This window comes from Colossoma macropomum, unplaced genomic scaffold (genome assembly GCF_904425465.1).
Source record: "Colossoma macropomum unplaced genomic scaffold, Colossoma_macropomum, whole genome shotgun sequence".
NCBI classification, from domain to species: Eukaryota; Metazoa; Chordata; class Actinopteri; order Characiformes; family Serrasalmidae; genus Colossoma; species Colossoma macropomum.
This window is the reverse complement of record NW_023494793.1, coordinates 36,670,393-36,682,933: the sequence shown is the minus strand read 5'-3', so window position 1 is coordinate 36,682,933 and position 12,541 is coordinate 36,670,393. Positions and strand designations below refer to the sequence as shown.

General features: G+C 38.5%; 1 protein-coding gene across 1 annotated transcript; it reads right to left on the bottom strand.

Annotated features, from left to right (window-relative positions):
- Positions 1-11: 11 nt before the first annotated feature.
- unc45b (unc-45 myosin chaperone B) lies at positions 12-11,695 on the bottom strand. The gene is made up of 20 exons (XM_036579416.1): positions 11,586-11,695; positions 10,732-10,902; positions 10,600-10,636; positions 10,318-10,493; positions 9,476-9,565; positions 9,171-9,338; positions 8,675-8,840; positions 8,282-8,452; positions 7,261-7,432; positions 6,858-7,158; positions 5,204-5,298; positions 4,896-5,037; positions 4,597-4,737; positions 3,826-3,953; positions 2,423-2,489; positions 2,222-2,335; positions 1,999-2,114; positions 1,236-1,353; positions 980-1,135; positions 12-749 (listed from the first exon to the last, which is right to left on the bottom strand). The coding sequence occupies exons 1-20, from the start codon at positions 11,589-11,591 to the stop codon at positions 486-488; spliced, it is 2,799 nt and encodes a 932-aa protein (XP_036435309.1). The 5' UTR covers positions 11,592-11,695; the 3' UTR covers positions 12-485.
- Between the last annotated feature and the right edge of the window lie 846 nt (positions 11,696-12,541).

The window sequence follows — 12,541 nt, the reverse complement described above, 5'->3', positions numbered from 1 at the left end:
GATAGGAACCAGACGTCTGAAGAGTTTTATGTCTTTAAAAGCTACTCCATCACAGATAGATAGTACATGTAATGGTTCCAAATACACTGCCACATTGACACATTGTTTTACAAGAGTTTTGAGATTAAGTATAAAATTCATTTTTAAATACATTTGTGGTGGAGAGGTACATGCAGCGTGAAAAAAAGTAGGAGCATGCACACGTCATTTCATTGACACAAAAGATGCATTTTCCTGAAAAGATCTCTATTTTTATAAACATGTAGTGTAAATACATAAAGCATAAATAATTACATATCAAATAAAAACCAAATTAGGGACCCCATATCAAAACAGCCAAACAAAAAAATGAATCTATGCATCTCAATCCATGCGCATCATTACAGACAGAAAAGTACTTCCACTTTCCCAGAAAGCAAAGTCTCCAAGGGTCTCTTTTTACCACCTCTAATACCAGTTCCCATTTTACCAGTTTTATTTCTGACTTATTGTGTGAAAGGTTTGATCAGTCCAAGATCCATGGCTTTGGAGAGGCAGGCACGTGCTGCGTCGATGCCTGCCTGTATCTTGGGGTTGTCCTCTTTCTTGGCAACGTAAGAAAGGATCTCCAGCAGTTCACTCTCAATCAGCTTCTTGGCCAGCTCTTCATCAGCGTCCAGCATGTTGAACACCATCACCAGGCCTCGGTGCTGGATTTGAGGATTGTCATGGAGACACAGCCTCAGCAAGATCTCAAGCCACTGCTGAGTCTGTCATTCAGAAACATCAAAAAAGATCAGTAAATCATTAAAAGTTTTGCTGATACATTAATTTAGGGCCTCCACCTTTTATTTTAACTTCTAATGTTTATATTGTATTTTGTTTTCAAATAGAAATACATGCAAAATACTGAATATTCCGTAGAAATTGTTAAGTAAGAGCCAAGATGTTTAGAGCTCTTAAGGCCACTGGAGCTCTTCAGAAGGGTCATAGTACATACCACTTTGGTCATCTTGACAGAGAGTTTCTTCTGTGCTGCAGTGAGCATAGCCAAAGCGCCAGCTGCTGCTATCTGCAGTTCCTCATCATCCTCACTGCAGAGGAGCACAAGGAGCTTCAGCTTGTCATTACCATCCTCCAGATACCTGTCCTGAACCTGTCAGGTCAAGATTGAATGTTTTCAAATGTTTTCAAAAACATTAGAGTGAAAATATGGCTTTAGGCAGCAATCTGTGCAAATGAAGTTTCTTTCTCACCTCTTTGCAGCACACCAGATTGCACATGCACTCCGTAGCAGCCTGTCTGATTTGGTCATGCTCCTCAAACATGTAGTTCTCAATTTCCGGAAGAGCCTTCTCCTTCAGGATTTTCACCCTGAGAAAGAAAAAAATGGGAAAAGTGTTAAACACATTGTTTAGTCAATACTGATAATGTTGGACAAAATACTTTGAAAAAGTAGCGATGACTGAAAATTTAACATGCTGTCCTAAATGTATTCAGTAATGTATTTCATTACAATACAAAAAGAATTAACATATTCCAAATACATTTACAATACATCTTGGTAAGACACCTGGAAAAATCTTTATTTTAACTCAATTCACAATATTCCTCGCTTTTACTGGTTGGCCGCTTTCTTTGTGTAATTATTCTGTTAATACGTTTGATGAACAATTTGCTTATCATTTAAATTAAATTAGATTAATAACTGATCATACTTCTTTACAAACACTAAAGTTCCTACTGAAGCCTGAGTAGACTGATAAAACAATGGAACTGAATACAGATACTTAATTTCTGTATTCTGAATACATATTCCCAATACTTGTTGCTAATAATGAATTGAAGCGAATAGCTGTCAATTAGCAGCAAGAAATGACATCATGCTGATTGGTGGCTACTTGCTTTCATTTCACTGGTAACAACATTAGCATGTGTGGCTCTGCTACTCCTTAAAAGGGCCAGTTTGCACAAAATTTGTCCATAGCCTTGAACATGACCATAATGTATGGTCCTCACCGAAGCTTGTCATTCATGGCAGCCAAATTGGTGAGACCCCGTAGGGCTTCGAAGTTCTGAAGGCCATCTCTCTCTGTGTTCAGCAGGGAAACAAGTGGCCGCACAACTTCATATACCTGCCACAGAGAGAAAAGAAACAAAAGAGTTAGCATGACTGACGCTGTTTTGATTAACCTTCACATCCAATCAATTGTGGAAGTGGAAATTTGTAAAACGATCTTACCCTCTCACCGGGGAAGGCAATCTCAGGTTTAGAGATGGCAGCAATCTTGGCCAGTGCATGACTGGCCTTTATTTTTCCTAAGTCTGTTCCTTCTATGGCCAAAGGAATCAGAGCCTGTGCCACAGAAACCCAACCGTTAGGACACTTGTTCAAGCACATGGTTTACAAAAACACTTAGAGCTGAGATCTTTTGTCTCTTACCTTTCCACCGCCATGGGCAACAATTGTGCCACGGTCCACTGGATCTTCTGCCAAGGCAAGGAACACCCTAAATAGAGGAAAAGAGGCAATATATTAACTTCTTTTGACTTAAAGGGCCCATATCATGGAAAAAAAAATAAAAAAAGTATAATTTACTATGTAAGCATTGTTAAAGTTTCAAAACATACTCTTAATTCCATAGTCCATTTGGTCCATACATGAACGTAAAATTAAATTTACATAATGTAATAAAGTCATTAAAACTGGTTTGACGTAAATTCATTAAGTCTGGTTTGATGTCGAATGCACATTCTATTGAAACTTCTTGTTTACAACACCATGAAAATGCCTCTAAAAGCGGCCTAACAGAAAGTTATTAAATTAATTGGTTATGAATTTGCTGCCTGATGTCTGAGACATTATTTTACATTAAAGTAGTGAGATAAGCTTTTGGAATAAAATGCATTTACTAAAGGCTACATGCAGGATGTTTTAAGGCAAAATGGTTCCCAAAGAAAACACAGTTTTTTCAGATTTTCAGATATTTTATCATTATCAACAAAATATATATAAAACATGCAGATTTGCTGGTCATTTTGGATAGTAAATAAAATGGCTATATTTGCAATGTAAACATCACAACTGCTGGTTCCTATCACCATTGCTGTAAGGACAATAATTCTTTAAATAATAAAACAAATAATAATAATCAGCCTACAGCAGTTTAGCCCCAACACCATTAACCCACTATTCACGCTGTAGCTATAAGGACTACTTTAGCCTAGACTGCTTTTTACATAAAGCACAATACAGAACAGCCAATCAAAACAGAGATGATTTAAATATATCAGTCTCAAAGGCATATACAGAAAACAGCCCGTTTAATTAATATCATTAACATGTTAAGTGACGTTGGAAATGTTCATTTAAATTGTGAATTATGTTTATATAAAACCTCACAAACATCTTAAGTGGAGGTTGGGGAAAATAAAATACAAGAGAAATTTTGGATATAGGACCTTAAACATAGTTGGAGTGCAGTTTATAATATGAACTATGATTGCTTTGGTATATTTGCATTTATACATTTGGCAGATGCTTTTATCCAGATCGACATACAGTTAAATCATGTTCCAGAGGTAGATGAATATAGCATTAGGACACTCTTGTTGGTATAGTGTAGTGTGCTTACATGGGCAGAGAAGCAAACCCCTGCTGTGTGGAAGATAGCGATATTCTCCACTACACTATACCAAACTATAATATATATAAATCCAAACCAAAGTCCAGACCTCAGAGAAAAAAACAAGAAAAATGTGAGATTATCACCCCTTCAAGGATGATGTTCAGTTATAGAGAATTTCAGATCATCATAATACATGAACATTTATTTGAGTTGTCACCTTGCAAGCATTTCCTTGGTTTGATCAGTCAGGATGGAACTGTCTGCTTTGACCATGACTGCGAGAGCTGATGTCACTCCAGCCTTCAAAAGCCTTTTCACTCTCCTCTGAATAAAGTCTTTCTTGTCCTGAGGTGAACAATAAGCATATTACAAGATATGAAAGCTCAGTGAATTCAGAGGAAAAAACTTCAGCATGTTGAAGAGCTGCAGGTAATCTGGAGCTTTAGATTAAATATGCAATACATTTCAAATTCATTTCTGCATTTTAGTGCACACTTCAGTTCTTTGGTTTTCTAACTACATAACATAGTTACAGAATCAGTCACTGTAGTTACTGGCTATACAATTAAAACAGTAATAAGTGTGAAGTTTAACAGGCCCATATTATGCAAATATGAATTTTTAAAGGAGTTTCATTCAGAAACTAAGCTGCAAAAACAGTCTGTTTTGAAAGATGTCACAAAAACCAACACATTTACGTCAGCCAATTCAGCCTACAGCAGTTTAGCCCCACCCATTCACTGAAGTTATAAGTAGTGTTTCAGCCTGAACTGCTTTTTAATGTGCCACAATGCAGGTCAGCCAATCAAAACAGAGCTAGTCTTAAAGGCACATTAACAAAACCTACTTGTTTAATTTTAAGGGATAAAGAGAGGTTGGAAAATTGTTATGTACAAATGAATAATGTCTCAGGGAAAATAATAAAATAAAGGACAAATATAAGATACGAGCCTTTTAAGAGGTTATTAATATCACCCTTGCCCATTACCTTTGGATGCTGCTCCGGAACATGCTGCTTGGAAAACTTGGCCAACTGCACCATCTCAGGAATGATCTCCTTCTTATCATAGCTGTTGGTGCAGTTCACCAATGTGCATGCAACAGCATATAGGATGGTCTTATCTCTGGACTGCAAGAAAAAACATTTATTATTATTATTATTATTATTATTATTATTATTATTTCTAGAATAACCAGGTTAACCAAGAATGCAGAATAAATCTGCACAAGTCATTTTAAACTAAAGTCCTTGAGATGAATGCAATATTTCTTGCCAGCTTGTCTTACCTTGGCAAGCTCAAACATAGCCCTCATGGCTGGCTCATCCTCAACAAAGTCATCTTTCACATCAGCATCACTGGTCAGATAGGCCAAACCCTCAATCGCCCATTTCCTTGTGCGGACATCAAGAGTGGGGTTGCACAGCCATCTGTAATACAAACGCATAATAATATGGAGTCATTCTATTGTCACCTTGAAAAAGGTGCGGTATAACTGTGTCCTATTCATGCTTATGTAATGACATGCATAGTGTAGAATGACTACATTCTTTTAGTGTCAGTCACGTCATTGACATCACTGAGCGGGACACTCACTTTCTGCACTGCTTGGCGAGTTTCTCAGTGGAACCCTCAGCAAACTGTCTCATGCTGTAATCATCTCCTCCAGCTGAACCTAGTTTACACAAACCCTGAGGAAAGGAATACAAAATTATATTTAAGTACCAAATCTGTGGTACTATTTCAGGGTACTGTTTAAAGGGCCTATGTCATGCAAGGCAGATTTTCAAATAAAAGAGTTAATTGAGGATATAAACACTATTAAACTTTCAAAACATCAATAAGACAGTAAAATATTAAAAATGCTTGTATGATTTTGCAGTTGAGTGTTATATTAAACATCCAGCAACATTTGAATGAAAAAAGATACAGAAATATGATGAAACCGCAGCTTAAAAATTGCTTATCAGACCTATCTGAGAACCATCTGGGGGTGTTCCTAATATTCTAATCAGCATGCATGATTGACAGCTCTTAGTCCAAAACTCCCATTCTGCAACACCAGTAAAGCAGGCCTAAACACAACAGTGTGAGGAAAGCTGGGAGAAATGAGTGACCATGAGTCACTAAAAACATGATCCAGCTTTCATATGGTGATGTGTTAAAGAAGATAAGGTTCATATTTACTTTACTGCTGGACATTCAGGGAATGCTTGTGTGTGGCCAGTTGAACAAACAGGTGGTCAGATGACTGGACACAAATAGAGCTATTTTGCTAGCTCAGTTATGCTTGCTAGGTTAGCTTTCACTTGGTAGCTAGCGTTCTCTCTGTAAGATTATCTGACTCAAACACATAGAAACTATACAGTTTAGTTAAGGCTGTGTGGGCAGCCTGTGACTAGTGAGGATGCAGTTTACATACAGGCAAGCCAAGACAGAACAGCCCAGTGTACATTGAAGGAGGAGAATTTTGGCCGAATCGATTGGTCCTTTATTCGGACGTTGGAAAGTATTTCAAAAGACATACTTTGCACATGTCTATTGTGTGCCCATAAGAGCAATATGAACATATGAAAACACAGATTTAGGTTCCTTAGGGCTTTAACCTACCATTCCCAATATGCAGTCCATCTGTATATGGAAACAGCTGCAAAAACAGCCTGTTTGAATTGACCTCACAAAACCAATAAATATGCTTACCCATATTTTTACCCATCAAGTCTACAGAACTTTAACCTTCTCATTCACATATATATTGAAGAAATGTTTTAGCCTGAATTGCTTTTTAAAAGAAGCACAATATAGAGTAGCCAATTAGAACAGAGGTCATTTACATATATTAGGCTTAAATGCACAGTAACAAAAACAGGCCTGTATAATTCTAAGGGATAAATAGAGGTTTGAAAATGGTCATGTAAATTATGAATCATGTTTTTGGTATATAAAAGCACAAAATATCAAATATTGAGTGGACCTCAAGGAAAAAGTAAAAATACAAGAAGAAGCTAGAATATAGGCTCTTTAACATATTAGGAGTATGTTTAGCATTCAACATTAGCATTCGGATACCAGTTTGAGATAATGTGTCAAAATAGTATCTTCATCATGATTTACAATTCAGGTTCCATGTAAGGTTTTGTCACTAGAACATCAAGGACAGTATTATATTTATGGGAGTATAAATATGAGTATTTGTGGAAATAAACTTCTTTCTAAATGTCATTTCAAACACATGCTTTCCAGTGCTTACCACTAGTGCCCTGATCTTGATCTTCTCATTATTGGTCTTCTTGTAGATGTCCTTGAGAAGAGAGACTCCATTGGAGATGATGAAAGAGGCTCTGCTCATTTTGGTGGAACCATGGATGATGGCTTCTATGGCCACCAGCTGATCCACCTCCCTCTCAGAAGCGCACAGAGCCACCATCATCTCCATCACACCCTGACGACCCACAAGAATGTTGCCCACATCAAAGGGTCCCTGCAGCAGGCCTGAAAGGGCATTGATGGCGTGGATGTTCTTGTCCATGTCGTTAGGGTCAAACTTGCTCCTGTGAATGGAGGACAGAGGGAGATTTGTTTGGATAAGTTGTAAGATTAAAGGGTCACAGTAGTTGCTGTATAAAGATAGCAATTTTACACGAGAGTCTCACTTGATGTAATCATCACAGATGTCTCTGTAGTTGTCTCTCTCAGGATCGCAACGCAGGTCGTCATAGAGCTTGTTGAGGAGAACACTGGCAATAAGCTGAGTATTCTCTGTCATGGGCAACTGGTCGGGCAGGTCTGGTACCTGACCACACACCTTCAGAATCTTCCTCAGGCCTGGGTTGGAGTAATAAGCATCAACATTAAGGCATTAAGACTTAAAAATACTCTACATGTGCGTTTGTAAAGGATAAGTGGTTGAATTTTTAATTTAGAGCTTATGTATTCGTAATGTATTAATGGCTGTCATCACCTCATGTAGTCTTCAGTTTTTAGATGCGAAACACCTCATTGGACTGCCTTGTAACTCACTCACTTACCCACTCACTCACTCACTCACTCACTCACTCACTCACTCACTCATTCACTCACTCACTCACTCACCCACTCACTCACTCACATTTAGCAGGTGGAAAACTTTCCATAAAGCGGCACCTTAATAGCTTTTGAACCATTTTTGGTTCCCTAAAGAATCTTTCAATGAATAGTTCTTTAGAGAACTATTTTCTGGTAAATGAGATGTTAAAGTTTAAAGAAACTTGATGTGAGTTTCTAGGAAGAACCCTTACATTGGTGTAGAACCTTTAGAGTAAGATTGTTCCACTTACTTTAAAAGGTTCTTCACACTCACAAATCTCTTTTTTCTCTTTCTCTTTTTTCTCAAACATGGTTCTTTAGGGCAGCAGGGGTGGCATGATTGGGCCCAATGGGCCAACCCAAAACAACTGCTAAAATCAAAATCACATAAACCTCCTGTGTGTTCTAGTTCTTTCTCTTTCTAGGGACAGCAAGATCCTAATATGGTTATTATGTTGCTGTAGACCTCCGGCCTGTGAAAGTCTGGGCCCATCTAAAATGGCAGAACTGGCACTGGCGGCCCCACTACTGCTTTAAGAAACCAAAAGTAGTTCTTCTGTGGTATGATTTTTTTTGCAGTTATGTTTTTTATAAGAGCGCAGTACTAACCATGATCAATGGTGAAGAGGGTCTTGGAGTGATCAGGGTCTTTCTTGTCCTTTCTGGGCACATTCTTGGTCAGCAGGTTAAGCGCCTGGTCTCGGCCGTGCCCTGAGACCTTCTTACTGCCAATCATCTCCAGCAGTGCGAGCAGAATAGTCTTCAGGTCTTTGCTTGAATCTTTTGACCAACAGCAAAAAGGAAACTTGGTAAATTAGAAGTATATTCTTTATGGATAACAATGACTGTTGGACATTCAAAATCATATAAAAGCATGTAAGAAGTTTATTCTCACCACAAATCGTGGCACTTAATGAACGCTTGAACAGACCAACCATCAGTAGTGACAATATAACATTTTTACTCAATTTAATAAATGTCATCATTCAATAAATATCTTACCAAGCACGAGGGCCTCCTCTTTGCCATAAATTCTGCTATCTGCCCCAGACAGAGATTCGTAGACACACTGGAACAGGTTACAAGTTGCCAATGCAATCTCTTCGTTGTCAATCCCCATTATACTGCATAGCTTGTCAACTCCTACCATGTGGATGATTGCAGTGGCCTGTTTATATACACAGAAAAATGTGATTAAAAAGTGAAGGAGAAAACTCAGTAAATGAAGAACTAGCTTCTACAATACTTATACACTCTTAGCAAAAAGGTTCACTATAGTACCAAAGAAGGGTTCTATTACTTGTAACAACCATTACCTTTGCTTAAAAACCCTTAAAGAGCATCCATTTTAAGGTTTCTTTTATGAATATAATATTTTTGGTTTATTGGTCACAATAAAATTTGTCGCTGTAATGATATATTGCAAAATATGCTGAATATGATGGCCCATGTGTTCTTAATGCTGCTCATGCTGTTCTGCTCTTCTACTGTCACTCACCCTTGCTCTGTGGCCAGTGCACATTCCTGACAGTGTCCGGATGGCAGCCAAGATCATCTCAACTTTTCCAGTCTCGATTAACTGCATGAGCAGAGCTACGCCGTTATTCTGGAAGATTCTCTCCGAGCCTGCGTCTTCTCGAGCCAGGACAATTAGGTTGTTGGCCGCCTGAAAGAGGGAAAGCGATCAGTTTTAACATTTGGGAGGAACAGCTGCAAATGCGTAGTTATATATATTGCAAATCATGTTCACTATTGATTCTGTTGGGGAAATTAATGGAATACATGGGTATAACATGTTTGCACCTTTTCTTTCTTTTCTTTATCTTCTTCTTCACTCAGCAGAATGTCAAACATGTTCTGCACTCTGGAGTCTGTGGAGAAGGTGGTCTTCAGCTGTGGAAGAAACAGATGGTTCAGAAAATGTTCTAAAACTCTCAACACTTGATTAACCTCAAAAATCCATGGGCCAACTACACTCTTAAAAATGATGGTTCTTTAAGGATTCTTTAGTAAAGAAAATGGTTTTATATAGAACCATGAACACTAAAAGAACCCTTTGCATGATTAAAGAGTTCTTTGCATCATAAAAGGGTTCTTCGGAATGTACTGTAGATGGCTTGGTATAGAACCTTTTTGAAAAGGGTTGTAGCACCAAAAATGGTTCTTTTATTGTTGCAATGTCAAGCTTGTAACAACAGAAGAAGCCTTTTTGGTGCTATATAGAACCCTTTTCAAAAAGGTTCTATATAGAACCATCTACAGCACGTTCTCCATCAATCTGAAGAATCCTTTCACGATGCAAAGAGCCCTTTAGTCATACAAGGTGTTGGTAGAGTGTTCATAGTTCTATGTATATATCGAACCATTTTCTAAAGAACCATTGAAGAACTATTGTTTTGAAGTCTGTACTACAGAGTTTCCAGAAATACCAACTTTTCAGTTTGTTATATTTTAGAAATGCTGCTTGCATATTGCCAAAGACACGATAAACAATATTTGAAGGGTGTATATCAGTGTAAATATCAGTGTAAATGTCAATATTTCCTAGAATTAATTGTTGATATTTGTATTGATAGCACACTGCGTTCAAAGATTATTTAATACGGGTGACTCAAATTCATCTTGTTTTCACTGAGAACTCTCACCTTCTGTTGGATCTCAGCTCCAAGTCTCCTGAGAGTTTCCAGAAAGGTCTTGTTTTTAGGCTCCAGTGTTGCACACCTCTGGACATCTTTAAAGGCCATGTCCAGTTTACCCAGCTTCTCTAGTGCCTGGCATCTTCTGTACAGTGCTTTGATATCAGAGGCGTCCACATCTATGGCTGTAGTAATGAAACGGCAAATAAAGGTTTTAGCGGAACAGTTGCACCTTCATTTTCCCTCATGCAAATATGCAGGTCAACTGAAAAATGTGCAATGTACATTTACCTCTGGAGGCATCAGAAGCAGCGCCAGAGTAGTTTTCCTAGGCAGGGAATTAAAATGCAATTTCAGAATTCAAAATAGGCAAAGAACAAATCTGTGGCAAACAGAAATAAGCATGGTTTTGTTAAGAAATACCTTTTTGAGGAAGCAGGCTGATCTGTTTCTGTAGATGACGGCCTGGGCTTTTTCGTCCTTACAGGCTTTGATGGCTTTTGTGTAGCACTCAATGGCTTGGTCAATCTCTCCTGCCTGGAAGTGCTTGTTGCCTTCCTCCTTTAGCTGGACTGGATCTCCCATCTCCCCCATCTACAAAAAGGATATGGTTAAGTCATTAATTCTATTAAATAATGAGCTAGTTTGAATGGTTTTGCTTCATCAGTGAAGTCATCAAACCCCCCGCAGTCTTATTGGTAGGGGCATCTGCTCAGACGTGTAACATTTTGCTTAAACACAAAGCCTCTGCAAGTAGATGTACTGTAGCTTACGCACATGCAAAGAAATCACATTTTCACACAAAGAATCTATAAATAGTACTGAGTAAATTACATACAAACATAACTATGGAACTTGTGTAAGAAAAGATCAAACTTTTCATTCAAACTTTTACTCTAAATTGTACCATCACTGCTGTTTTTCATTTAAACAAACTATTCCTACCAGCAAGACCACTGAAAACAGCATTACACGTTAATAAATCATTCAAAATATCATATTTTCTGTTCCATTGATGCAACTCACCATTTTCTGTCTTCCTCTGAAAGTTCTTTAGCAAATGGTCAGGCACATGCTATCATCTCAAACCCAAAGTGTTCTACCCTCTTGCCTTATATGGGCAAAGGTTCACCCTACTGAGAGGCCTTACCTTCACTCCAGCTTGCAGGACGGACAGCAATGTCCATCACCGTTAAGATAAGCTATCACACCATTCTGCAGCCTATCTGTACTGAGAGAACAAATAAAAACACAAAAATCTGCAGGAAGCCACGTACCGTCATTGGTGTCAGTCGATTCCTGGATTCAAAGTCAGCTCAGCAATGGCTGATCAAATGGTAGCAGTGCTCTTTCAGCTTTTTAACTCTCAGTGCGACAGACCCCCAAGTTGCATTTATATTTATCTCTGAGTGAGGTGGGCACATACCAGGATAGTGGGCTAAACCACTTCCATCAGGGGGAACAGCAGGACCTTGAGCTAACCCACCTGGTGAAAAGCAAATGATCCCTTTACACTTCAAGCATCAGCTTGGACTTCTGTTTCTGCTCGAGCAGTCAGTGGATTCCAACCTAAAATATGTCATGATATTGTTTACAAAGAAAATGAACAGGGACAGCGGTTCACCCCTCCAGAGGAGAATGGAATGTCTTAGATATGGTCTATTTAGGGTATATGTATGACAGCTGAGCAATCAGCAGCACATGTCAGCCCCCCTCCACTGGCCGGGGGCAGGGAGGGTGTTAGCCCCCCGACAGCTGGGACAGTACAGGCTTGACTGGTAGTTTCTAGAATCCAGGAGCTCTCTCACGAAAGAAGGCGTGAAAGTGTGTGGGGGAAGGCTTTAAGCGACAACAACACAGCCCACAACTTTCTGGGACAATCTGAGTATCCAGTTTAGACTGATATGTTTACGTTTTCTCAGGACTTGACACGTCATGAGTTCTAGTGCCAGCATGCCGTAGTAAAGAAATTGGTCATTGTAATTTTCTGCTCTGTATTCACTCAGGGCTCATATTTTTCTTATTGTTTCTACTGATGTCCACCTGTGTGGTTTTATGAACCAAAAACAGTCCATTTATTTTTACATGATCCTTTTCCAACTTTTTATTTTTCTTTTTTTTTCTCTTAGAAGTGAAGACATACAGTTGAAGACACACAGTAGACAGTTTTCCTTTGTTACTCTGCCTTTAAAATGACACATGTAAACGATTGGAAGCCCTGTATTGTGCATCT